General features: G+C 31.3%; 1 protein-coding gene across 7 annotated transcripts; it reads left to right on the forward strand.

Moving 5' to 3' along the window:
- Positions 1–3017: 3017 nt before the first annotated feature.
- Positions 3018–24944, forward strand: LOC129951165 (uncharacterized). 7 transcript variants are annotated; one of them, XM_056063188.1, is made up of 6 exons: positions 3018–3223; positions 11332–11831; positions 23589–24263; positions 24332–24409; positions 24472–24706; positions 24784–24944. In XM_056063188.1, the coding sequence occupies exons 2-6, from the start codon at positions 11654–11656 to the stop codon at positions 24935–24937; spliced, it is 1320 nt and encodes a 439-aa protein (XP_055919163.1). In that variant the 5' UTR covers positions 3018–3223; positions 11332–11653; the 3' UTR covers positions 24938–24944. The 7 variants fall into 7 exon arrangements, with proteins under 7 accessions (XP_055919163.1, XP_055919162.1, XP_055919167.1 ...); XM_056063187.1 differs by having other exon boundaries at positions 11399–11831; XM_056063192.1 differs by having other exon boundaries at positions 3030–3160; positions 11399–11831.

Below are 24944 nucleotides of genomic sequence, written 5' to 3' on the forward strand. Positions count from 1 at the left end.
TATCTTCACTTCGTCAAGGTCGGGTAGGCGGAATTGTTGATCTGCGTCACCGAGGTTGAGTGGTTCTATCTCCCTTACAGTGGAATTCGATTCGTCATCGCCGTTATATAATTTGGAGAAGTGATCTTTCCATATTCTCAGCATCGACTGCGGTTCTACTACGATGTTCCCCTGATCGTCTTTTCAGGCTTCGGTTCGTGGCTGGTACCCTTGGGAGGTTTTTTACCTTTTGGTAAAATTTACGACCCTCATTCCTGTTGTGACATCCCTCTATCTCCTCGATTGCGCGCTTCTAATGCTCTCTTTTTTTCCATCTAATAAGCCGGTGTCCTCTTCTGCTCGTAGAGCTCACGAGCAGCTCTAGTCCTTTTGTGCAGCGCTGTTTTGTATGCCTCGGATATCTTGTATGCTTTAGAAGTGTCGTGCGTCGATCGCAATGTGGTCAATCTGGTTGACGGTTGATTGATCAGGAGATTTCCATGTCCCCTTGTGGATATTAAGATTAAGATTTCATTCATCCAATTTATACAAATTTAAGAATTGCTAATGGGTAAAAATTTGTTTTCGACTAAAAATCTATTTAACAAAATTAGATTTTCAAACTTAACTATTTCCTTATATTAAAAATATTGTTATTAATTTTTAATTTTTTAAGAATAATTCAACTAACAACTATTTTAACCGAACCCTACAAACTTTTAAGCAAGACAAATCGACAGAAGGGATGGGAAGTTATCAGTGTGGGTCACATCCTAGCCTCTTTTTATGAAATTTGTTAACCTTCCCATATTGCAATCAGCCCGATTTTTACATTAAAAATGTTGACATTTTTCAAAGTTTCCATGTTTTTAGAATCTAAATTAAAGCTTTTTAGAGAGATGTCGAAGAGTGTTTTCGTTCGGGATACCTTTTCTCCTAGTCCATATAAAAAAAAAAAACAGATTTACATATAAAAGTATCAAAATATGCAGAAATGACTGTTGAAACAATTAGAGGAACATTTTGACTGAAAAAATAAAATATTTATCTTCTCGAAAAATAGATAAAAACTGATGTTTATTACAAATATTTTACAATTATTTCATTCTATAGACAATTTTGCTGTTAATGACAGTTCGTGTTCTAAAAAAAATAATAACTTTCAAAAAATGCTGATAAAATTGATAAAAATTGGTTTTCCACTAAAGATGTAGTGAAAAAACAATAAAACTTTTAGTAAATCTTTAAGAAAAATTCAACTTACAACTATTTTGACAAAATACGAAAACCTACAAAAACAGTACAAAACTGATAACAAATGCTTTTTGACTCAAGTATTATCGATGTCAATTATTTAACTTCAAGTAAAATATGTTTTTGTTATTTTACTCGTACAACATTTTTCAAAAAAAAAATCCAATACCCCATTTTCTTATGAAAAAATAGAAACTTTAAGAAAGTACTGAAAAAATTGTTAACAATTTTTTTTGACCCAAATAGCTTGAGAACCAATAAAGATATTTAACCATAACTCACTTCATCTTATATAAAGATATTGTTTTATATTTCTGTACAGTATTTTACAATAACAAAAATAAAATTCTACAAAAATTATTTAATGTCGAATATATCGACGTAAAGCAGCTTAAACTCCAATTATGTAGGTACTGCATATTTTTATGCAAAAAATAAATATTTTTTTAAAAAGCAGCAATGGGAAGTTATCAGTGTTGGTCACATTCCGAAGCGTTTTTAATTTCCAAAGTTCGCTATTTTCCTCTGTTACAAAACTGACTCAAAAAAGTTAAAATGAATTAAGTACATATTTGTTTTTTTTTTTCTTTTTTGTAAATTATCCAAAATGCTTTCATTGTGTATAATATTTATTTTGTAAAAAATCTTAGATGGTTTTGAAATTGCCTCTTTGTGCCTATTTTGTCGGAAAATATATTATTTTTAATACATACAAAATTTGATGTCTTTAAAATTGTATATTTTTTATTTAATGTTTACACGGGTTGTACGTGATTTTAGTGTTTTGTTTCCAACGCAATAACCTTAAATTTAATTTTAATCTTTAAGGAAATTGATATCTTTTTCAATAGACTTAAAAAAGGAAACATTAAATCCATTAAATATCTAATACAGCTTTATTTTTCATTCATCAACTTTCAAATCAATTTTCTTATGTCTCGCACACCCTCTTCCTTTTTGCATATTGAGGTCATTCATCCTACATAAAGATAGAATCTCACTTAAAGAGGAAAATTTTAGTAAAATAATATCTCAGTTTAGTCTTTTTCTCATGTCTTGTAACTTGACAAAAAACATACGATGAAATGAGTAATTCAAACGACATTTTTTCGTATCTTCTCTTTTAATTTTCCATCTTCCAAAAATATACAAAAATAAAATCATCACTTCTTTTTGAGATACTCCCAGTTTGGTTGAAAGATACATACGAAAAAAGATGCTAGTATTTTCTAAATATAACTCAAGAAAATTGGAAATTAAATTTAGAAAACAAAAGTATCACCTGTATTCTGATAGAACAAAAACACAACAAAAAAAACAAACAGAACTTAAAAAAAAAATATTTATAGCCGGCCAAGAAGATTGGCGTTGTAAACAAAAAATATTTCAAAATATAACAAAAAGATACTCAATCTCAAAAACTGAAAAAAACATAAAAAGTCTTAACAATACAAAAGTGTTTTATTTATGTCTGAATAAAATTACGTTCATTCCGCGCCCATTAAACCTCTCAACCACATCCGTGAATCCATGACGTATAAATTTTACTGACTGCTTTGGCTTTGGCTTTCGGTGAGAATAGAATCTGTAGATACTTAAGTTTTGTTGTTGTTGTTTCTCTGGTGTCCCATGGGGTTGCCATATGTCGAAGAATGTTCGTCTGCACTTTTCCGATTTTGTTTTTACTTTTGTTTTTTTGTCTCGCATTCATTGGATTTTCCTCTGCTTTCAAGTCTTCAAGTAGTTGTATCTATCGTATCTTTGAAAGCCTAACTAGATTTTTCGGAATTTCCTTTCAGTCAGAATCAGAATCAGTATAATTCAGTCAGTCAGGGCTAAGTGAGTGATTGCTTCGCACGACTTCGACGGACGACGAGGACGTTTTTATAGTAGCTCTGCGGTTTTTGGGTTTATTTTTTGAACTTTTGTATGTTTCAAACTGAATTCGAGAAAAACCGAAACGAAACGTGAAAATAAATATTATTAAAATGTAATAATTTTCTTTCTTGTTATTTAAAAAAAAAAAAAAACAAATTCGAAAAAATCCATAAAAATGAAAATGAAGTGCTTGATGTGTTGAAATCTTATATTAAATGGAATTTCTTGTGTTTTCGAGATAAAAGCAAAACGTTTTAAATTGAATTTAAATTTGAGTGCGTATGCGTCTGATGTTGAATACGGTAAAGAAAACCGACCGATTTTGAAAAACGAACAAAATTTGAGATATAACAAAAATTAATATTATTTAAACAGGCCGTAAATAATTACCGCAAAAATCATCACACTACAATTTTTTTTTCTTTTTTTTCAAAAACTAGCTCGTGTTGTGGATTGTATAGGAGTCGAGTAAATGTTTTCAAAAGAATCTTCTTTTTTTATTTTTTTTAATAAGACTCGTATATTGTTTGTTTTAAAATAAAATAAAATACGAGATGCAATGAGATTTTTAAATTTATGTTGCATAACATAATCGTATAGCAGAATTAATTCGAGCTGAAAGATGATGATGATTTTTCAAAATGATTTTGGGGTTTTGTTCATTTGACATTGTGTTTTTAAAAATAATAATTAATTGTGTGTAGATCTTCTTGTCACAAGAAAAATACAATAGGTAAAGTTTTTTGCTTTTTTTTAAATTAAAACAAAAATAGATGAAAAACTTTAAGTGAATTAATGAAAAGTGTTTCAAATAAATTATTCGTTTTTTTTTTTAAATAATTAAGACTTTGTGAAATTAGTGTTCGTATGAATTGAAAGTTTCAGTGAGAAATGAAATTAATGGCTTCCCGATAAAATAAAAATATGTGATTATTTTTACGTTCAAATCAGAAATATGGTATTTTATTATATAATGTGAGAAAAAATTGCTTGAATCGGCAATAAAGTATATACTTACCTACTTACTTAAGGTAGGGCTACAGTCCTGTGTAAACTAGGGCCTCACCCAACAAACTTCTACATCTAGCTCGGTCCCTAGCTATATGTCTCGAGTTTTGCGCTCCAAATTAAGTGAGGTCACTTTCCACTTGTGCACGCCACCTGATTCACGGTCTTCTTCTACTGCGCTGTCCTGTGGGTGTGGATTCGAAGACTTTCCGGGCCGGAGCATTGGTTTCCATGCGCTTTACGTGATCCAGCCATCTTACTCGTTTTGATTTGACCCTTTTGGCTAAGTCCATGTCGCTGTAAGGCCCGTACAGCTCGTCGTTTCATCTTCTCCTCCACTCCCCTTCGATGCATGCTTTTCCCTCGAAACGACCCAAAGTGCTTTCATCCGCTTTTGTCATAGTCCATGCCTCTGCACCGTATAGCAGGACGGGGATATAGCGACACGTTGGTCTTTCGAGAGAGGGCTTCACCAGTCAATTGCTTTCTTACCCCAAAGAAACAGTGGTTATAAAGCATATATTGAATATAAATTAAATTGTAACAACCCATTTTAAGCCAACTCGAAACCATTAGCATGCGGCTATCCTTAGTTTTGACCGTCAAATTGCATAGATCATCGAATGACATTTTGTTTGTGGTTTTACTTAGAAACTTTCAAGAAAAAAATATTGTAGTTAATTCACTTTAAGTGACTTCGAAGCTTGAATAATTGACTTTTCAGAAACTCTTAATGATTATGTCCACCTAAGCAGTTTAACAATACTAATTAATCCGTCAAAACTTCTAGTTCTATGCAGTACTATGAAATACTGTATTTTGACAATACAGCACTTTGTGATACAGTATTTTAAAATTTCAGTGTTTTCAAAAACAGAATTTGGAACATACACTATTTTAAAATACAGCATTATCAATATTTGACTTCGAATCTTGAATAATTGACTTTTTAGATACTCTTAATGATTAAATCCACCTTCCTAATTCTTACGGACCTCGTTTATAGATGAAATTTAAAAACACCCATTTAAGAATACAAGCCGCTTGATACTCAATATTTATCAAAATAATTATACATCTTTCATTTTGGGTCTTTAGGCCTGTTAATGTCGAGGTATCATATGAGTCATAATATTATTGAAATACATAAGTCAAAATTCTATATTACAAAACTCTGTATGATCAAAAATTTGTGGGACAAAATTCTGGTTGGCCAAAATTCTGTACTTTAAAATTCTAGTTATTCAAAATTCTGTGTTTGAAAATGCTGCAAATAATTTGAGATGGATATATTATCAAATCGATTTTTCTATTTTGCCTATTAACAGCATTTTGAAGTACAAAATTGTTAAAACTATAGATATTTTGTTTTGAATTAATAAATTATACATTTTTCGGTTTTGGGTCTTTAGACTCGTTAGTGTTGAAATATCCATAAAAGTTTTGAAATAAATTAGTCAAAATTCTACTTTACAAAACTTTGTATGATCAGAATTCTGTGGGACAAAATTCTGGTTAGTCAAAATTCTGTATTTCAAAATTTCCGGGTGGTCAAAAATCTGTATTTCAAATGCTAAAAATAGTCTGAGAAGAAAACATAATCAGATCGATTTTCCTTTCTAACATATTTACATCTTTTTAAAGTACAGAATTTTTAAAACTAAATATTTTCTTACAATAAGGAACGAGTATCATAACAATTTGTTGTGGTCTTTTAACAACTTGTAATGCTGTATTTAAAAAACTGTATCTCAAAATACCGTATTTCAAAATACTGCATGTACAAAATACTGTATTTCTGATTATACAGTTGTATCTTTAAATTCTTTATTTTATTCTGTATATCGAAATTCTGTATTTCAAAATGGTGTAAATAGGCTGAAAAATAAAAATCGTTAACAGCATTTTAAAATTCATATGATGTTGAACAATACAAATTAATCTGTCAAAACTTCTAGAAATATAAAGTACCATGTAACACAGTACTTTCACAATACAGCACTTTGTGATACAGTATTTTAAATGTTCAGTGTTTTTAAATATAGAATTTCGACCATACAGTATTTTAAAAAAACCATTATCAATATTTTGACTTAATTGTTGTAACATAAGTTTCATTCATTTAGTGGTTTATAGAATGTATCACCTCCTGATTTTTAAATTCTAATATTCTGGTTTTCAAAACAAAAATACATCAAATTAAGCCTTAACTTTTTTATACACAGATAGTTAAAATAATACTATCAGACACAAACTTTGTAAGGAGAGATTTGAAAATAATAAATAAAGCAATATATAAAATACAGTGTTTTGTTCATATAGCATTTTAAAATACAGTATTCTAAGTTTGCAGTGTAATTATGACCCGACAGTACCATATATAATTTTCATCACACAGAACTCTAAAAAACTGAATTTCGAACCGCTCATTTTTAATGCAAAAATTCATTAACATCAAATTATAAAAACGGATAGAAGTCCAAAGAAAAATGACGTCCAAAATAATTTCAAAATGCTACACCACCCAAATAGAACAAGATTGGAAGTTTCGTTTCAAGAGTTTCCCCAAAAATAAAAAGATAATCATCAAACCAACGAAAGTAGAAAATGCAAAAAATTGATGATGATATTTTGCATTTTTGAAAATTCTTTTGAAATCTTTGAAGTTACTTAATAAAGTTCATTTAAGGCTTTCTGATATTTAAGTGACCGAGTTTTCAAGAAGTTTTCTTTGTACAGTACATGTAAAGGGTCTTTCCTTCTCTGGGCTGAAGTTGGCAGCCCTGGAATTTGACACCTGTCAAATTTAAGTGTCATTTAAAGTGACATAACATCATTTGAATTTACAATAGTGGAACATTTAAATTTATTACAAAAGTGGTGATTCAAACGTAGTCAACTTTTAAAAAAATATCTAAAGGTTTTTTTTTAAAGAACAAGAAAATGAGGGACCAAATTTTGTATGCTCGAATATTTTACGAACAAAAATAGTAATTCCTTTAAAAAGGTGGTCAAATTTTTAGAAAAATCCAATTGACAAATGTTTTTACAAACAAAAATAAAAACTTACTAAATTGGTTTACCATATAGAATATTTTATAAGATACTTTTTGAAGTTTTCTTAATGACATTTTGGCTTCTTGACAAAGATATCAGGTGTAAGTTTTTAAGGGCACCAATAGGAGGTGATGATGATGAGTCTCATCCCAGCGTGTTTTGTTTTTAAATATTAAAAATATTTAGTTGACAAAGACAAAAACGACGGTCTGCATTAATATTAAAATATATTTTACTCAGAAGCTATGAATTCTAATAATCAGTCTCATAAACTCAACTGTGACCTAATGTAGTTTCATTTGAATATTTTTGGTGTCAAGTTTATAAGATTTATTTTTTCTTCAATAACACATCAGCCCACTGCCTAGTATTATTATTTATTTGACACTAATTCACTTTTAATGTTCCTCCTTCATACATATTTTTGCTTTGAAATTGAAACAAACATTTTTTCTTTTATATCTTACAATTTCCAAAAACCATAACATTTTTGTTAAGTGCATTTTCGGTTGATTGACATGAGACATTCTGCTCGATTGTGATATGGTTATGGAAGTTAATATTTAAATTTTCTTTTAAAGAGGAAAATGGTTCCTTTGTGTACAAATAGTACAAACAAAATATTCTTTTTTTGTGTTACGCATATTGCGTCATTTGGATAGAAGACTGACTTCTGTCATCATCGCTTTGTTGACAAAATGATGTCATATTAACTTTGAACACGAAAATGTATTTAAGTTATTTTAACTTGATTCTTACATTGTTTGTAGAACTTTGATAGAGCGTTGAAAACTCAAACTTTCAGTTTAGTTTGACCTTACCTGGGTTTTGCATTTCAATCCGGTGTAAATATCTTACAGTCTCCAATATTTATTTAAAGTGAATTACGAACTTTTGAATCTTCAACAAAATACATAGAATTTCAAAAGAAAGAAGAACTGTAACATACGAGTATCATCAAATTGAGTAACAATTAATTGCAAATGTAATAAATATTCGAAAAGATGCGTATACGCCTAAGTGGGCCAATGATATAAAATCGTTCAAATCTGTGTATTCGAATTTAAAAAAAAAGTTGAACACTGAATTTTTCAAAATTTCTTTAATGAAATTTTGTACTAAAAGATCTTAGATCCAATAAATCCTCGCAAAGTAGGACACACATTCCTGAAACTATTCATTATAACATATTTAAGGTGTTTTAAAATATTTTGCGTAGAAAATTAAACTTCAAATAAAATTCATTATGTTCTTTGATGGAAATTGCATTTGTTTTTCTTGGAAAACCCCAAATAATCTACCTACATAGTATTTTTCGACACACAAATCTGATGCCAAAAAAAAAAATAAGCATCAGTCTTCTATAATTACTAAAATGCGGAACGCCACAGCCGCCACGCCACAACCACAACCCACGGAAAAGTCTATATAGCTACATTTATTTCACAAATCAACCAACTAAAATTAACAGCTTATTGCATTCCCTGATTGTATCTCAAAAATATATCAAACAAAAAATCAAATGTAAACACCTGCCAATCACACCAATAGTTGTTTTATGTATAGTTTGTTTGATATTTGAAAAAAACTTTGTTCCTCCAACTGTGACATTTCGATTAACCGGTCAAAATGATATGTCAACATTTTTATAAATCAAATAAATCTTTTATCCACCTATAAATTATTCAACGAGTACTCTATTCCCACACGAACATTTAAACCTATAAATTGATACAATTTAAAACAAATTTACTTTCGATTATAATTTAAAAATAAAATTCTTTTTTTAAACTTAGTTTTAAGTGAAAAATTAACTTTATCTATAAGAGTACCTATCTATTTAGAAGAAGATATAGACGCATAAGATATCGACTGCGAGAATAAGTAAGAGTGTGTCAATCTGTTGTTTTTTTTTGCAAAACTGACTGACTGACACTTAAACGATTCTAGCCCTCATTTTGCCATCACCCACTTTGTCGGAACTCAACAAACTAATGCAGATCCGTCCACAGGGAAAGTCTAGCCAACTATCCCGAGACTGAGATATTAGTGATGTTGTTGTCATCGACGTCGTCGTTGTCGTCGTAGTCGCGACGAATACAGAAGGGAAAGTTAGTTTTTCCCAAATGCATTTGAATCAGGGCTGTATTTGCCACTAGAAATGTATAAGGATTATCCTTGAAAACTTTTCTACTATTATAACATTTATTTATTTTGTTTAGTTAATTTAATCGACAAAAGATCCCAGTCAAAATGTTTCTCGTTGGGCGCCATTTTCATGATTTCGTTTTTTACTTACGAATTCACGGACATACCTTCCTCCACGGACTTAAAACGAAATTAATATATAATTTTACTTGTGGAAAATTCATTTTATTTTAAAACTGAGCTTTAATGTAATTAAATTCCCCAATTGGGCGCCATTTTCATAATTTAACATAAAAGGAGCAAGCATGATCTGATTAGATGTGCTTTTTCTTTTATCAAATAACGTTTTAATTGTTTTACTCATATATTTATTTAAACTAATTTATTTTTATCGCCTAGATTCGAGTTAAAAATGTTCACGTTGGGCGCCATTTTCTTGATTTCTTTTTTCACTTACGTAGATACGGACATACCTTCCTCCAATAAGTTTAAATTTAAATATTCTATAATTTTGCAGTATAAACACAGAATTTATTTTGAAAACCACGAGCTTAAATCTAAAGAAATTCTCGCATTGGGCGCCAGATGATTTTACTTAGCAATGAATCTTCTTTCAGTTCTTGGCTTAAAAGTAAATACACTCTGACATTTGGTAGACACTCTCTTCGTTTTTAAGCAATTTATGGACAAAAATGGTGAATTAAATAAAATTTGTTTTATAGAAAATAAATTGCCGTTGCACTGTGTTATACCTTTGAATGTTTTTCGAAAACTTACTTAAAACTAAGAAGATTCATAAGTTTTGTGCCATTTATTAATGAAAAACATGGACATACGTTTATATTTCTTTTCATAGACGCTATTTTACCATTAGATTTCATCCCAATTAAAAAAGATCCTCAGGTTGGGCGCCATTTTCTTGTTTTTACAGAATGTGTCAAGAATGAGCATTGATACAATTTTCTTTAAGAGATATTCTAATTAAACATTGAGTCCTATTTAAAAAATTAAATCAAAACTAAATAAAGTATCACGTTGGGCGCCATTTTCATAATTTGTTTGAACAAACAACATTGGCCAGGAACTAACGTCTTAGTTTAAGTCATATTTTGAATGAGGATTAAGTGGACATTTAGAATCTTTAAAAGAGGAATTTACTTATATGTATTTGCTTACCACTAAAATCAAAGAAAAGGCGCCCAACGTGAGAACGAAAAAAAGTTAAGAATAAATCAAATTCTTTTGCGTTTAAGGCCTCTTTTAATTAAAATACAACCTCTCCACCATGTATAGTTTTACAAACAAAGTGCATACTAAAAGTTCAAAATAATTGGCTTAGTGGGAGTGCCGGCAACTATACCCTCTCTCCCTAAATATCTAACCATATCCATATATGTTCTATACTCTATGTTGAACACACTCCTGCGGTCAGTGGCGGCAAGAACTTTTTCTTCTTATTCTTCTTTGTATATCCGTTGTCGACGACGATATAGAGTGGTAGGTCATCCTTTTTGAGTTACAGAATAAAACTTCGTTGTTCAGTTCATTGAAGAACACTCACATAATATATAAAACTCTCGTACTCAGTGGCATGGATCGGTGGTGGCGTTGTCGTTGTCGACAGTGAAATGTGCCAATGTGCTCAACGCGCAGCCACTCCACCACCAGGCCCCATAGTTAGATATACAAGTAAGAGTACATAAGCATTTCCAACCCTATCCATCTCAAAACTATTTTTCATCGCTTTCAATATAAATATCTGTGCCAAAGTCAACATTCGAGACCATGTCGTCCGTCTGCGTCCATCTATTCTTCATCATTATATTTCTATTGTCCGTCCATCCGTGCAACAACTATAGTCGAAAAGATTTTTGAAGAAAAGAAATTAAAACAAAAAATACTAAATTAAAACACATTCTATCCTCGAATCGGCTCGAAGAAACTATATCAACGCGCATACCACATTCACATCGCACCATCATCAAGCAGACGTTTTTGTTTTTTAAGTGAAACAGCATTTAATTTATACTATTCGAATACCGTATTTCTTTTATTTCGGTCTCAACTAAAACAGAAACAACAAGTTGAAAAAACCCAAATGTTTTGAGAATATTTGAAACTTTCCGTGAAACAACAAGTGAAAATAATATACTTACCTAAATAAAACATAGTGAAAAATTGTACAAACAAAAATCAGAAAAAATACGAAATGTGAACGAATGACCCTTTGTTTTGGTGGAAATTTTAATAAACAAAAAATATTTAAATATTTTTGAATTCAAAAAACACTCAGCAAATCGAAGCATCAGCACCCTCATCGTTTAGAAAAATGATTCGAGATGTATCAACGTCCACAATCGGACGCGAGGAGCGAAAGCCTCTCATGGATGCGTACATGTTCCAGAGGCGAGTCCTCCTGGCTTGCAGCTTCATGATGATTGTGTCACTCATCATTTGGATAGCTGCCATCACAACAGACCATTGGATTATAATTTCTGGAGATCGAGGTAATTAAATCACATTCAATTTTATAGATACAAAGTTAAAGTCCAAATATCTCCCTGACAAAGTTAAATTGTCACTTTTTCGTCTGTCTGTCTTGTTGAAAGCAGCAAAAAGTAGCAGTGTAAATATAGTGACATCGCCATAATGTCGTTTCCATTCCCTTTGGTGTTGTGTGCCTTCAACAGCATTTTTCAGCATTTCGTTCACAGGTTGTTTCTTGTGTTTTTTTGGTGGAAAAAAGATGCGAGTAATTTTGTTTGGCACGGTTTGGCGGTACCCCGCACGATGTTTGATGTGATTTAGCTAGAATTATTTTTGGGCCAAAGCCAATTGAAATATTAACAATAAAAAGTCTTATTTTGCAATAGGTGGTCAGATTCGCATTCGATTTTAGCGGAATTCCGATTCTGCTCTACTGCTGCAGCAGCTAAACTCGTAATTCTGCTGCATGCATAATATTATTATATGCATTTTATTGAGAGAGAAAATAAAACTAAGGAAATTGTTGTTTATGACAGAAAAGTGATGTTGATGAGCAAACAAAAACAAAAAATTACTTTTTTATTGTCTGATATATTTGTGTTTTCGGACGAGAACGGGACGAGTATCAGAAGGATGCTTTTTTGAATTTGATAATCAAATTATAATTTTATGAGATTGAATATAACTTTCAACCTTGTTGAGGTGAGTCAGGGCAAGAGCCATCAGGTAATTAGTGCTTAATATTTTTCTTATAGTAAGTTTGCAGGTGTGGGGGGGGGGTTGAGGAGGATTGGATATTTAATTTAAATATTAAGAGTATATTTTTCGAGGAAAATGGAGAAGGTGTAAATGATTGGTTTTATGGGTCTCATATGGGTATAGACGTGCCAATTTGTGGAAAGATTAGTTAATTAAATTTAATATTTTGTATATTTTTTTAAATTTTATTTGCATGTAAATAATTAAATTTAATTATGTTATTTGTGGGTGGGTGTTTTTGAAATTTTACAGTGGGTAAATATACGTTTTGGATAAATATTTTGAACTGTTTATTTTTATGAAAACATCAATATTTCAAAGAATCCCCTTAAGTGAAAAATTTGAAATACGACGTACTTTTATTATTAATAGTATATAAAAGTAACTGGATACTATATTCTGATATCTTAAGCAAATCTCGATCGAAAATTCAATATTTAAAATATTTGGATATAACTCTCTCATACTATAATATTTTTTGATGTCCAGGATTATTCTCTTAATGTCAAGTGTCTTATTAAACTTAGCGGTTATCCAAAACTATTGATTTGATGATTCTAGTTGTGTATCCAATATTATCCAACACTGTATGCTGAATAGTTCAATCTCAGTTATTGCGTCACGTATATCTTTGGGGAGATGCGACAATATCCAAATAGTTAAATCTCAGTTGTCTTATTTCAAAATTCGAATATCGCAAATTATCCGTTTTATCTTCATTAAAAATATTATCCAAAACTATTCGAATAAATTACTCTTTATTTTTATATTAAAACACCCAATATATCCAAAACAATTACAATATTCTTTTCCCTGTTCTATTATTTAAACATGTAAATAAACGATATTATTCGCCTATCTAAGAAAACTATAGTTTTGGATATCCAAACTATCCAAGCATTTAAATATGTTTTGTAAGATTTAAATATCAAAATATTAATAATTATCCGGGAATCGCCTAAGAGAACTATACGGATATCCAAATATTTAATGTACTGCTGTCTTATTTAAATATCCAAATAACCTAAATTATCCGCTTCATCTTTACTATCCAAAATGATTTTGCAGGTATCCAAAACTATTCGAATAGATTATTTCTGGTTCTCTCATTAAAATATTCAATTATACTTGCTTACTTACTTAAGGTGACGCTACAGTCCGGGGCGGACCTGGGCCTCAAACAACATGCGTCTCCAGCCAGCTCGGTCCCTAGCTAGCTGTCTCCAGTTTCGCACGCCAAGTTGGTTGAGGTCCTCTCGCACCTGGGTGCGCCACCTGAGTCACGGTCTTCCTCTACTACGCCGTCCCTCGGGATTGGATTCAAAGACCTTCCGGGCTGGAGCGTTGATGTCCATTCGCTCTACGAGACCTAGCCATCTTAGCTGTTAGACTTTAATTCTGCTAACTAGGTCAGTGTCCATCTATGCGTACGGAACCGAAAGCCACCCGAAGAATTTTTCTCTCGAAGCATCCTAAGACGTTCTCGTCTAAAAAAGCTACATGATTATCCACAACTATCCGAATGCTTTATTCGCAGTTATCTAGTTTAAACATTCCAATATTCGATAATATTCGTGTTATCATAACTTTAAAAAAAGAGGCTGGTACGCGACCAACACTGATCACTTCCCATCCCATCTGTCTATTTGTCTTGCTTAAAAAATTGAAGGTTTTCGTGTTGAGTTAAAAAAGTTGTCAGTTGAATTATTCTTAAACATTTTATAATTACCAACAATATTTTTTCATACAAAGAAATAGTTCAGTTTGAAAATCTGGTTTTGTTAAATAGATTTTAGTAGAAAACAAAATTCTAAAAATTTAAGTAGCATTTCAAAAATTTTTAAAAATTGGATCAATGAAATTGATTTGAGGAATATCAAGAACCGAACATCAGTTTTTACTAAATTTTGCGTACTATTTTTTGTAGATTTTATCTTTTTATGAAAAAACGAACTGTTGGATTTTTATATCGAATGAATATCGAAAACAATATTTTCTGTGAAATAAAACGAGTTTGAAGACAAAAGAAGTTAAAAGCCAATATCTTAAAGTTGTGAAAACATATTTGAGGAGAAAATCAATTTTGACCAACTTTTGTTATATTTACTTTTAAATTTTATTTTTTGTAAAAAAAATGTCAATTCAATTCAATTGAATAATGGTTTTTTTTAGGTTTTTATTTTTTATAAAAAAAGTGTTAATTGGATTTTTTTTCAAAAATATACTTATTTGGTATTACGTTACAATATATTATATAAAATTTAATTCAAGTCTCTAGGGTTTTTGGTTCGTAAGATATTTAGGGTTAACCAAAATTTTGAACTTTTTTTTTAAACTGGTATGGAAAAAAAACGCCCACGCAATTTTCTTGAGAGCTCTTTTTTCATTTTTATGCCTTTTTATCTGTATAACAAAATTTATTTGATGTTGATATCTCTTCTGGTTCTTGAGCTATGGACAACAATTCGACTCTATTGACCTTGAAACGTCGATAAATGTCAACATTTTCAATTTTACAAATCGGACCCATTACAATAAATTCCTATGGGAAGTTAAAAAGATTTTGAGAATATCCAAAATTACCTTTTGTCTGTCTTAAGCAAGTATACGGATATCCATTCTCTGTTGTTTAATTTAAATATCCGAATATCCATCATTATCGATGTTTGTTTCTTTGGGTTATTCAACACTGTATCAATTGGGTCTTAGTTATCCGAATATCTAATATTATCAATTTCATCATCAAAATCAACTTTGCGGATATTCAAAAGAATTCGAACAGTTTAATTTTTGTTGTCTCGTTCAAATATTAAATTATCCAACATGATCCGTCTCTCTTAACTGCCTTTGAAAAACAATACGGGTATCCAAGACAATCACAATTTTTCATTCTCTGTTTTCTCATTTAAACATTCGAATATAAAATATTATCCGACATTTCTCAACTATCCAAGAGAACTGTACGGATATCAAAAATAATAAATAAAATAGGTGGTTCAACTGTCCATGAAAAACCAGGGCCTAGTGACTTACAACTCTCAACCATTCTTGAGTGTGAGTAATGTTGTCAGGGATGGAATATTTATTTCCCTGTTGCATAATTTCAACCTTCCAATATCCGATAAAATCCGTCTTATAATGACTATTTTAAACAACTATTCGAATATCCAACATTATCCGTCTTATAAGGAGCAATTATACAGATATCCAAAAATTATCCGCATGTTTATCTTCTTTTGTTAATTGAACTGTTTTTTAATTTTTGTGTACTCAACACTATCTCATTGTTATCCGAATATCCAATATTATCCGTTTAATCTATTATCCGTATAATTATCCGAATCGTTTTTGCAGGTACCCAATACCCAAATATTGAACATTATCTGGTTTATCTAAAGTGTCACAAACTAAGCAAATATTTCATTCACTATTGTTTGATTCAAACATTTGAATATATGACATTAATTGCCTTATCATGATTATCTATAACGACTTTGCGACTATCCAAAACCAATCTTTTATTTCGAATCCTGGTTGTATCATTTAAATATATTATATTATCTTTCTTCCCTTATAAGATAACTACACGTACTCCAAAAACTATCCAAATATTTGTTTCTCGGATTTTACATTTCATTATCAAATTTCCAACGATATCCGTTTTATATTAAATGTTTAAAACAAGTATACGGATATCCAAAACTATCCGCATTATTTATTCTCTTTTGTCTCATTTAATTATTCGGGTATCCGACACTAGCCATCTCATTTCTAACAGTCTTATTCAGCTACTCTACAAGAATCTATATATATTTTCTATTATCCAGCTTTTCTGTACTCATTCGACATTTTATGTATCCAAAAATATTCCGATAGTTTAGTGTATTCGGATAAATCTGGATATCTTCTTAAGCATATAAGTTTATTAAAAAAAAAGAAATACATGAGTAGAAATATTACGATTGTTAAAATAATAAAAATAATTCATTAGAATGATGAAAACAGATTGTGAAAAAATCAATCAATCTTAAAAAGTTGTCAAAATTATCACTGATTTTATTTCATTAAAATTAATTATTCATATTTATCAATAATGAGTTTCAATTATTGATGTCGCTTATCCCCTTTGTACCTTACCAAAACACGCCTTAATTTGACTAAATTATATTTGTTTATCTATAAATGATGATGGGTCAACAATTTTTGATTATTATCATTTTCAAAATATCCTCCCATAGTCTACAGTATTTCAGAATATTACACCATCAACATTTAATAGCAAAAACGTGTGACCTTATCATTTATTTATCATTTTATTTAAATTTGCGAAAATATGTTTGGAAAGGGTATTTTTATGTACTTAACACAATGCGTGACTTTAACATTATGTATATTGTATATTTCTCTAATTTTGGGGAAGAAAGGATAGTCAAAACATTGTCCATGTGGTATTTAAACAATAAAATAATTCAACTAAAAATTTATATTAAATATGCAAATTTTGTAAACACTAGGAATAATAACCACTTGTTAATCTATCCTTCATTCAAAAAGAATAATATGAAGCGAATACACTGAAATAAATAATTTTAAAAAAATCGAAAGTTGTGAATTTAGTTTCAAAAACATTAAACAAATGCTCGCAAAATTTAAATAAAATTATACACAAACATACTAAAACAACCGAAAACGTTGTTTTGTGTTTTTTTTTAAATTTTTAACTTTAAAAATAAAATTCCATTTAAAATATGAAAAATGTTAATTTAACAAAAATGTTGCCATTTGATTAGATTTATTCTTTTATATCTCTCGCCACCTGAAATCTTTAAAATTAAAAAAAAAAACTCTTAAAATGTTGGCACCCATTAACCCATCTTAAGCCATTTTTTATTTTGAAAATCAAAAGATTTCAATTCAACATGTTTTGAAATTGTCAGACTTTCACCAAAATTCTTCATAAATTATTTAAGTAGCTTTACTATGTTTGTACATATAGTATTTCGAAATTACCCATTTTGAAATATGTTTATGTGTGAAAAATATAAATTGACATAAAATTCACATAAAAAATACATAAATGTAAACATACCTTAAGATGAACATAAATGAATCAGAATGACTAAATTATGCTAAATGAATAATAAAATAAAAATATAGATTTTTGTTTATTTTAAATACATATGGTAAAATGAAATTGTTCGTAAATAAAGACATTTTTCAATGAGCTCTGATGTGACATTATTTGATTTATGGTTCCTTATTATTATTGTACATATACAAATTAAGAATAATATAAAGTGTCAAAAGAATTAGTATTATATTTTTTTCTGTTTGATATTTATTTTTATTTTTGAATTCTAATGTTTGGCGGTTAGTAAACAATTTTGTTAAAAGAATTTTTATTATTAAAAACAAAAAAAAAACAGAAAAAAAACATCAAAACAAATTAGAATTAAAGAAAAAAGAAAATTGAAATGATTTTAAAAGAATTTCGTATTCATATTTGTATTTGACTTATGTATTGACATAAAAAAATGGACTGCATGCAGCCAACTTCGCGTTGGTGTCATCAACTTCTTAACGCTACTTGCTCTTCAGTAAGTTCAGCGGAAATATGAAGAAACTCTTTGTACTTGATTTTTGTATTAATAGATATCCCTAGTTTCTTTGAAAGAAACGATAGTTTAGTCAAAGAAACAAGAGATGGCGTTTAAAAATTAATTACAATTTTGACAGATGAAATTGTAAAACTGTGTTAATATTTTTGTTCAGGAAGGTTTGATTATTCATCATAAATCCTCGATAAAACAACGCTTCCGAATTGCTTACATTTACTCTGAATAAAAACTAATCTATTCCCGAAGTTCACTTTGTTAATTTAAAGATGTTTTATGCAGAAGCTCATTTCCGGTAAAATAAACTTTTTGAAGAAGCAAAATTAAGTGCGTTTTGACATTCCATATACATAATAGGTGTTTTTTATTGGTAAATTTATACGCAGCGCAGCAAAATATTACACACTAATCAACAACAAATAAAAAGTGCGGATAAATAAAGCAGTAAAAATAGTGCATATAAATAGTTCAAATAAAGTTTTGGAATGCTTGGAATAGAATGACACTTGATGCAGTTCCAGAAATATATTTTACTTAAGGGTTGGCAGCATTTTATTATTTGGGGATGCGTTCGTATTTTTCTTGTGCTCTGTTTTCACTAGAATAAAAATAAATTGGTTTGGAATATTAATCTACGATTAGACTGTCAACGTTGAGGAAACAGTTTGAGGAAGCCGAATCACCCAAAAGAAATGTATTTGATGGAAATAGCCCGGTATAATTGGTTTCCGCTTGATTATACAAAGCAGACCTTCTAAGAACCCCACTATCATGCAGAGAACCAGGTTTTCCAACACATGTGTTGATGAATTTCTTGTCAGTGTCAACGACGGCCTGCAACACGATAGTGTAGTTTTGCTTTCGGTTATAGTAAGCCTCTTTGTTGCTTTTGGGAGCTGCAATTGTAATATACATACAACTGATGGCCCGATTATACCCGCTATTTTCTTTTTGGTTTCAAATTTTAGAGAAATTTGGTCAATGACATCACCTTGTGGCCACTTGATACGTTTATTTCCTATAGAAAACAACCAGCTGACGACGTTGCAATTCCAAATAGGTTTCCCAATTGACAAAATATCAAGGTGTTGCATATACATAACATATACATACATACACTTCTTTTCTGGGTTCAATTTTTGTTTTGCCTTCATGATTCGGTCTTGATAGAAAAAATCGGATTGAGAGTATTTTCCTGAAAAAATAATAAACGCTTTTATATTTTTAAATAAATATTTAGATGAATCTACAGTTGAGCGATTCAACCTGAAGTGGGATTTAAAATCGAGCTCACTATAATCCTTGATAGTTTTCATAAAATTCGAAACGCTTGCGTGCTTCTCATCAGATGAAGAATCATCGGAGCTCATTAATCGATCAAGTTCTGATGATGAACTGCTTTCTTCACTGCTTGATGATGAGTCCAATAATTACTCTAATAAGATCCGAAATAAAAAAAATATTATTTTTTGCAAGAAGTTTAAAATTTAATAACTTTTACCCTTTTTTGTTTCGTTATCCATTTTAATTTTTTTCTTTCAAGTAATTATTCTTTTTGTTAAAATTAGTACAACTGAAAGAATATCTGTCAGAATAATAATAAAAAACACACAAATAGAAGAAAGTTTTGTGAAAATCAAAAGTTAAAATTAACCTAGCAAAAAACTAACTAAAACTAATAAAATGGACAATTTTTAAGAAGAAATGTTAAGAAAACATTTGGAAACTGAGAAAATGTTAATTTAACAATTGCTTCAAGGAGGGGGTTTGTTCGTAGACTACCACATTAACATGTGGTGTTGAAGCGAGCTTCTTTATATAACTGAGTCGAGTTGAAATGAGCTTGATTCGCCTCGATTCCAGTCGGAGATCTAAGTCGAGTCAAAATTTGCGAAGAAAAGGAGGAGTTAATTTTACAGATAATGCGCTACAGTATGTTTATTTGCATGTTTGTGTTTTTGTTTTAATCAAATTTAAAAAAAAAATTGCACATCGAGTAGGTAGCATATTCTTATATGGTGCTGAACTATTGAGTTCTTCATTGTTTTACACGAATCAAACTATCTCACTTGAACTTCATAAGAATCATTGAAACACCATTTGCATTTTAGAAAGTGCTGTCAAACTTAATCATTTTTAAATCTTCTTGTAGGGTGGAAACACCATGAAAATTTATTTAATCTAAACTAAGATAAACTAAAATATAAATATCTTTTCTATTTTATAATAAGCCCAATAGTCCATTTTCACTAACAAAACTAAATAATAGCAACAGTAATAGATTGATTTTTGTCCCCAATGGAAGACACATATGATTCCAAATGCACAGCTACTCAACGAACACAGCCAACGACATACAAATGCAATTTCAATCGTACCAACATTTGAGAACGAAATTACGTAAGATCCATTCGAGACTCGTACAAATGTCAAAACCCCATTCATAGTAAGATTCTACTCTAACTTTTATCGGTGTTATTCATACTATGGATATTGTTTTTGTTATTCGTGCAAAATCCTACTATACTTTGAATAGATTTTCCAACAAAACACGGGTATTGAATTGGAAACAATAGAAGACGGATAGAAGCCAAATTGGTGTCATCTATTCCTTAACTCTACTAGCCCTTTTGAAGGTTCAATAGAAATATGGAGAAACTTGAGCTTGATTGTTGTATTTTGTGTATTCTTAGAAGTCCTTAGCTTCTTTGTCAGAAAACATTTTTGAAGCAAAGAAACAGTTTTGACATTTGAAAATGGATATTACATTTTTGTCTGCAAAACCTATTAGAAAGCAAGCTTAAGAGATGGGATCACTTTTAAGGCGTATTTTGTATGAGAATTACAGTCCATTTCTAGTAGTTCAATATAAAATTGCCTTAAATAGAGCGAAGACAACCCTCAAGCCATTAAATCCACTAAAATAAACTGTTCGGTGTGCTTTACACGATGGCGAGTTAAAGGTCCTTATTTTAAAAAAAAAAAATAAAGAAGTTGGCGTTAGGGAGGGCATTAAATAAACATCAACAATGTTTGGTTCAATTTTATCGAATGCAACTTTTTCTTAAAGCTTCAAGAAACTTTCATATTCCCAGTGGAAAAACAGAAGATAGGATACAGACTTTTAAATTCACAACATAAAAAGACATTAATTTTATAAATGTGAGAAAAGTAAAGTAGCAGAATAAAACAAAAGCAAGCATTCCATTTTTGTCATGTGAAAGGGGACTTAGGTTATTCCTTACTTGCTTACTTAAGGTGGCGCTACAGTCCGGGGTGGACCTGGGCCTCAAGCAACATGCGTCTCCAGCCAGCTCGGTAACTAGCTAGCTGTCTCCAGCTTCGCACATCAATTTCGTTAAGGTCTTCAGCCCCCTGCGTGCGCCACCTGAGTTGCGGTCTTCCTCTACTGCGCCGTCCCTTATGATTGGATTCGAAGACCTTCAGGGCTGGAGCGTTGATGTCCATTCGCTCTACATGACCTAGCCATCTAAGCCGTACAGTTCGTCGTTATATCTTCTCCTCCATTCTCCATCTATGCTAACGGGACCAAAAATCACCCGAAGAATTTTTTTCCCGAAGCATCGTAAGACGTTCTCATCTTTTTTTGACAGGCTTCAGGCCTCGGCACCATAAAAGAGAACCGGGATGATGTGTGCCTTATCGATTGTGATTTAAGATACTCGAGAGAGGACTTTACTTCTCAATTGCCTTCTAAGTCCAAAGAAGCAGCGATTTGCAAGAGTTTTTCTTCTTTTGATTTCAGCGCTGGTGTCGTTGTCTGTGTTAACAGCGGTGCCTAGGTAGACAAAGTCCTTACCTACCTCAAAGTTATAGCTGACAATGGTGACGTTTTTTCCGTAGTAATAGTCAAAACCGCTCCACTGACATCACGGTTTGATCTTCCAATTATGTATGTAAATATCATCTTCATATCCGAGTAATTGGATTGACCTTTAAAAGATTGTGCCTCTAGTGTCGACGGTTGAGTTTTGCACAATTCTTTCCGGAACGATGTTGAAGAAGTCGCATGACAGTGCATCGCCTTGTCTAAAACCTTTTTTGACATCAAATGCATCGGTGAGATCTTTTCCTACCTTAAAAAAGCAGCGTGCATTCTCCATCGCCATTCTTAGTTTATTCCACTCATTCTAAAACACTTCGTTCGGTGAGGTAGAATTACTTTAAACGTCTCTTTCACATTTTTATATTTTAATACCAACTCACCTCTGATAACTTAATGAACAAACTTTTCGAAAATTTCAGTTGTTTCTTGGGAAATCGAATAAATCTTTTATTCTCGGAGTTCTGACAGAAAAAGATGGAAAAATTGTTGTAAAAACGCTGTTTATGATTCTGAAAATATAGAGTTAAAATTAACGTTTGACAGCTCAATGTAAAGAGGTAGGCACTGTGAAATTATTAAAACTTACCTCGGGTGTTACAATATTTTTGTATCGACAAAACTGAACTATATGAACAAAGATATTAAAAAAAGTCGTTCGTAAACTAGAAATGGCGCTTACGTCAGTGTGAACAGTGACAGAATGCTAATAAATAGTGAATAAGCAGATAATAAAACTGACCACGAATAAGAAATTGCCATTATTAGTGTCATAAAACAAGCGCCACATGATAATTCTAAATGTCATCTGCCATTGACATTCCATATAGTATAGTCACAAAAACTTGTAAATGTTCCTAATTTTAAAATGTTTTTGAATAAATAATTTTACTGCCAAACACAAAGAAAACTTTTAAATATTTGGACGTGTGGAATCTAGGTAATAACTTAGTTCAGTTTTTATTAAGATTTTGAAAATTTTATGCGATGGAAATTTCAGCAACATCATTTGCAGGATTAAAAAATGCTTTATTTTATTGGACTTAAATAATTTAAGCGTTTATATATGACTTTCTATCGTCAAACATTTTCAAGGGGAATTGGTTATAGTCATTTGAATGACACTGTTAACACATATTTAAATAACTTTGTCTTAGGTTTATTAATAAACAAAAAATTGTATGGTAATTATTAAGAAGGCTAAATAATGAAAAATAATGTAACAAAATATAATTTTTGTCATGAGACCAGAACCAGATGTTTCTCGTTAAAATGTGTGGTTCACAAAAATCTCACACTCTATTATAGGCGTTGTTAACATTTAAAACGCATTAAAGATGACAAACGATCAATGGACAAGTTCATAAACCTCGGAGATCGGACAAACATAGAACAAAATCGTAAAAACTTATCACTTTAGCGTGTGGGACGATTGTCAGATGGAATTTTCCACTTTGTCGCAATTTCAACATAAAATAAATTGAAACTCATCAATTTTATGATATTTCTCTTTTTTCTTGTGATGATTAATTGATGTTCTTTTTGCTTTTTGTTTGTAGGAATCTACATACCCGAGACGCGTCGATTTTTCATGTATTCAAACTCGGGTCTATGGCGCCACTGTCGCATAACTCAAGTGCCAAATGTCCTAAAGAACGCAACCGTAGCTCGGAATTTCACCTCGATTGCCTTTCAATCACCAGGTAATGTCAACGATGCCAAGGTTAACATAACCGATGCGGAGTTTGTGAAAACGTTCTTGCACAAGGAACTAACGCTGCCACTCCAAAATTTCTCTGAAGAAGCTAGACAGCGGATGTTTGCCCATTGGGTTCGCAACGATCAGGAAATGTTTCAGGAATTCAAGAAGGCTTTTTGGAAATTGGAACTAGCCAATGAGAAGCTGGCTCTGATTCCTATAGAAGCCAAGCCAATATTGGTCAATCCGTTGGATGTGCCGGGCTTGGAGGCACGGAAAGTCTTTGGAGATTCCTTGGTGCATGTCGTAATGGAACAGTTGCACTATTTCTTCGTAATTCCCATTCCTGCGCAGAGAGCTATATTCACCGGGTGGCATGAGCAGCGGCTGGTTCCTAAACTCTTTTGGCCATTTATTAGGGACCTGGATATCCCGGCTTATGTCTTGAACGAGAATAGGGTAATTCTGCAGCTGGTGCCGCCGTTACCCCCAAAGAAGGGAGGCAAGAAAAATGGATACGATTATATTTATAACTGTGAGTATGCTTGATGTGACATACACCTTAAAACGATGTCTAGAATTTTGTTTTTTTATTTTCCTAAGCTCGGTGTAAGAACATCGATATGTTTCCATCTGAAACTTTGCTCAGAACTGATCCGGGTTTCGATGATGAACTCATGGGTAAGATGTAAATTATGGATGCTCTTGGGCTTTGTTTATACATAAGAAACCTACCTTTCCAGATTATATTCGTACTCAGGCGTCCTTTGCTTGCATCACAGTTTTTGTTATGTGCTTGGGGACCGTCTTCACCTTCTACACCTTCATGAACCCTCGCTATATGTTCAAACGTCTAGCTGGAGGCATCCATTTGGTATCCGCTTCCACGTGTCTAGTTGTCATTCAAGTCTTGATGTCCTCGGTGGATTACACGAGGAAGCATCTCTTCTACGCCTACCCAGAGGGCGCTGAACTAACGTGAGTAAACTGTCACCTGTCATCTACGGATCTTATCTGTTTTGTTTTTTAACCCAAATCTTTATGTTTCATTACAGATATGGCTTTGGAGTGTGGTTCGCCTGGTTTACCTTTATAACAAATGTAGTTTGTGGCTTATTGTTTATGTGGTATTCGGGCAAGAAGAAGGGCAGTAAGGCACCAACCGACGAACTTGCTATGGCCGATGAAGCTACAATTATGGGAAGATGAGAAGTCC

This window comes from Eupeodes corollae, chromosome 3, assembly GCF_945859685.1.
Source record: "Eupeodes corollae chromosome 3, idEupCoro1.1, whole genome shotgun sequence".
NCBI classification, from domain to species: Eukaryota; Metazoa; Arthropoda; class Insecta; order Diptera; family Syrphidae; genus Eupeodes; species Eupeodes corollae.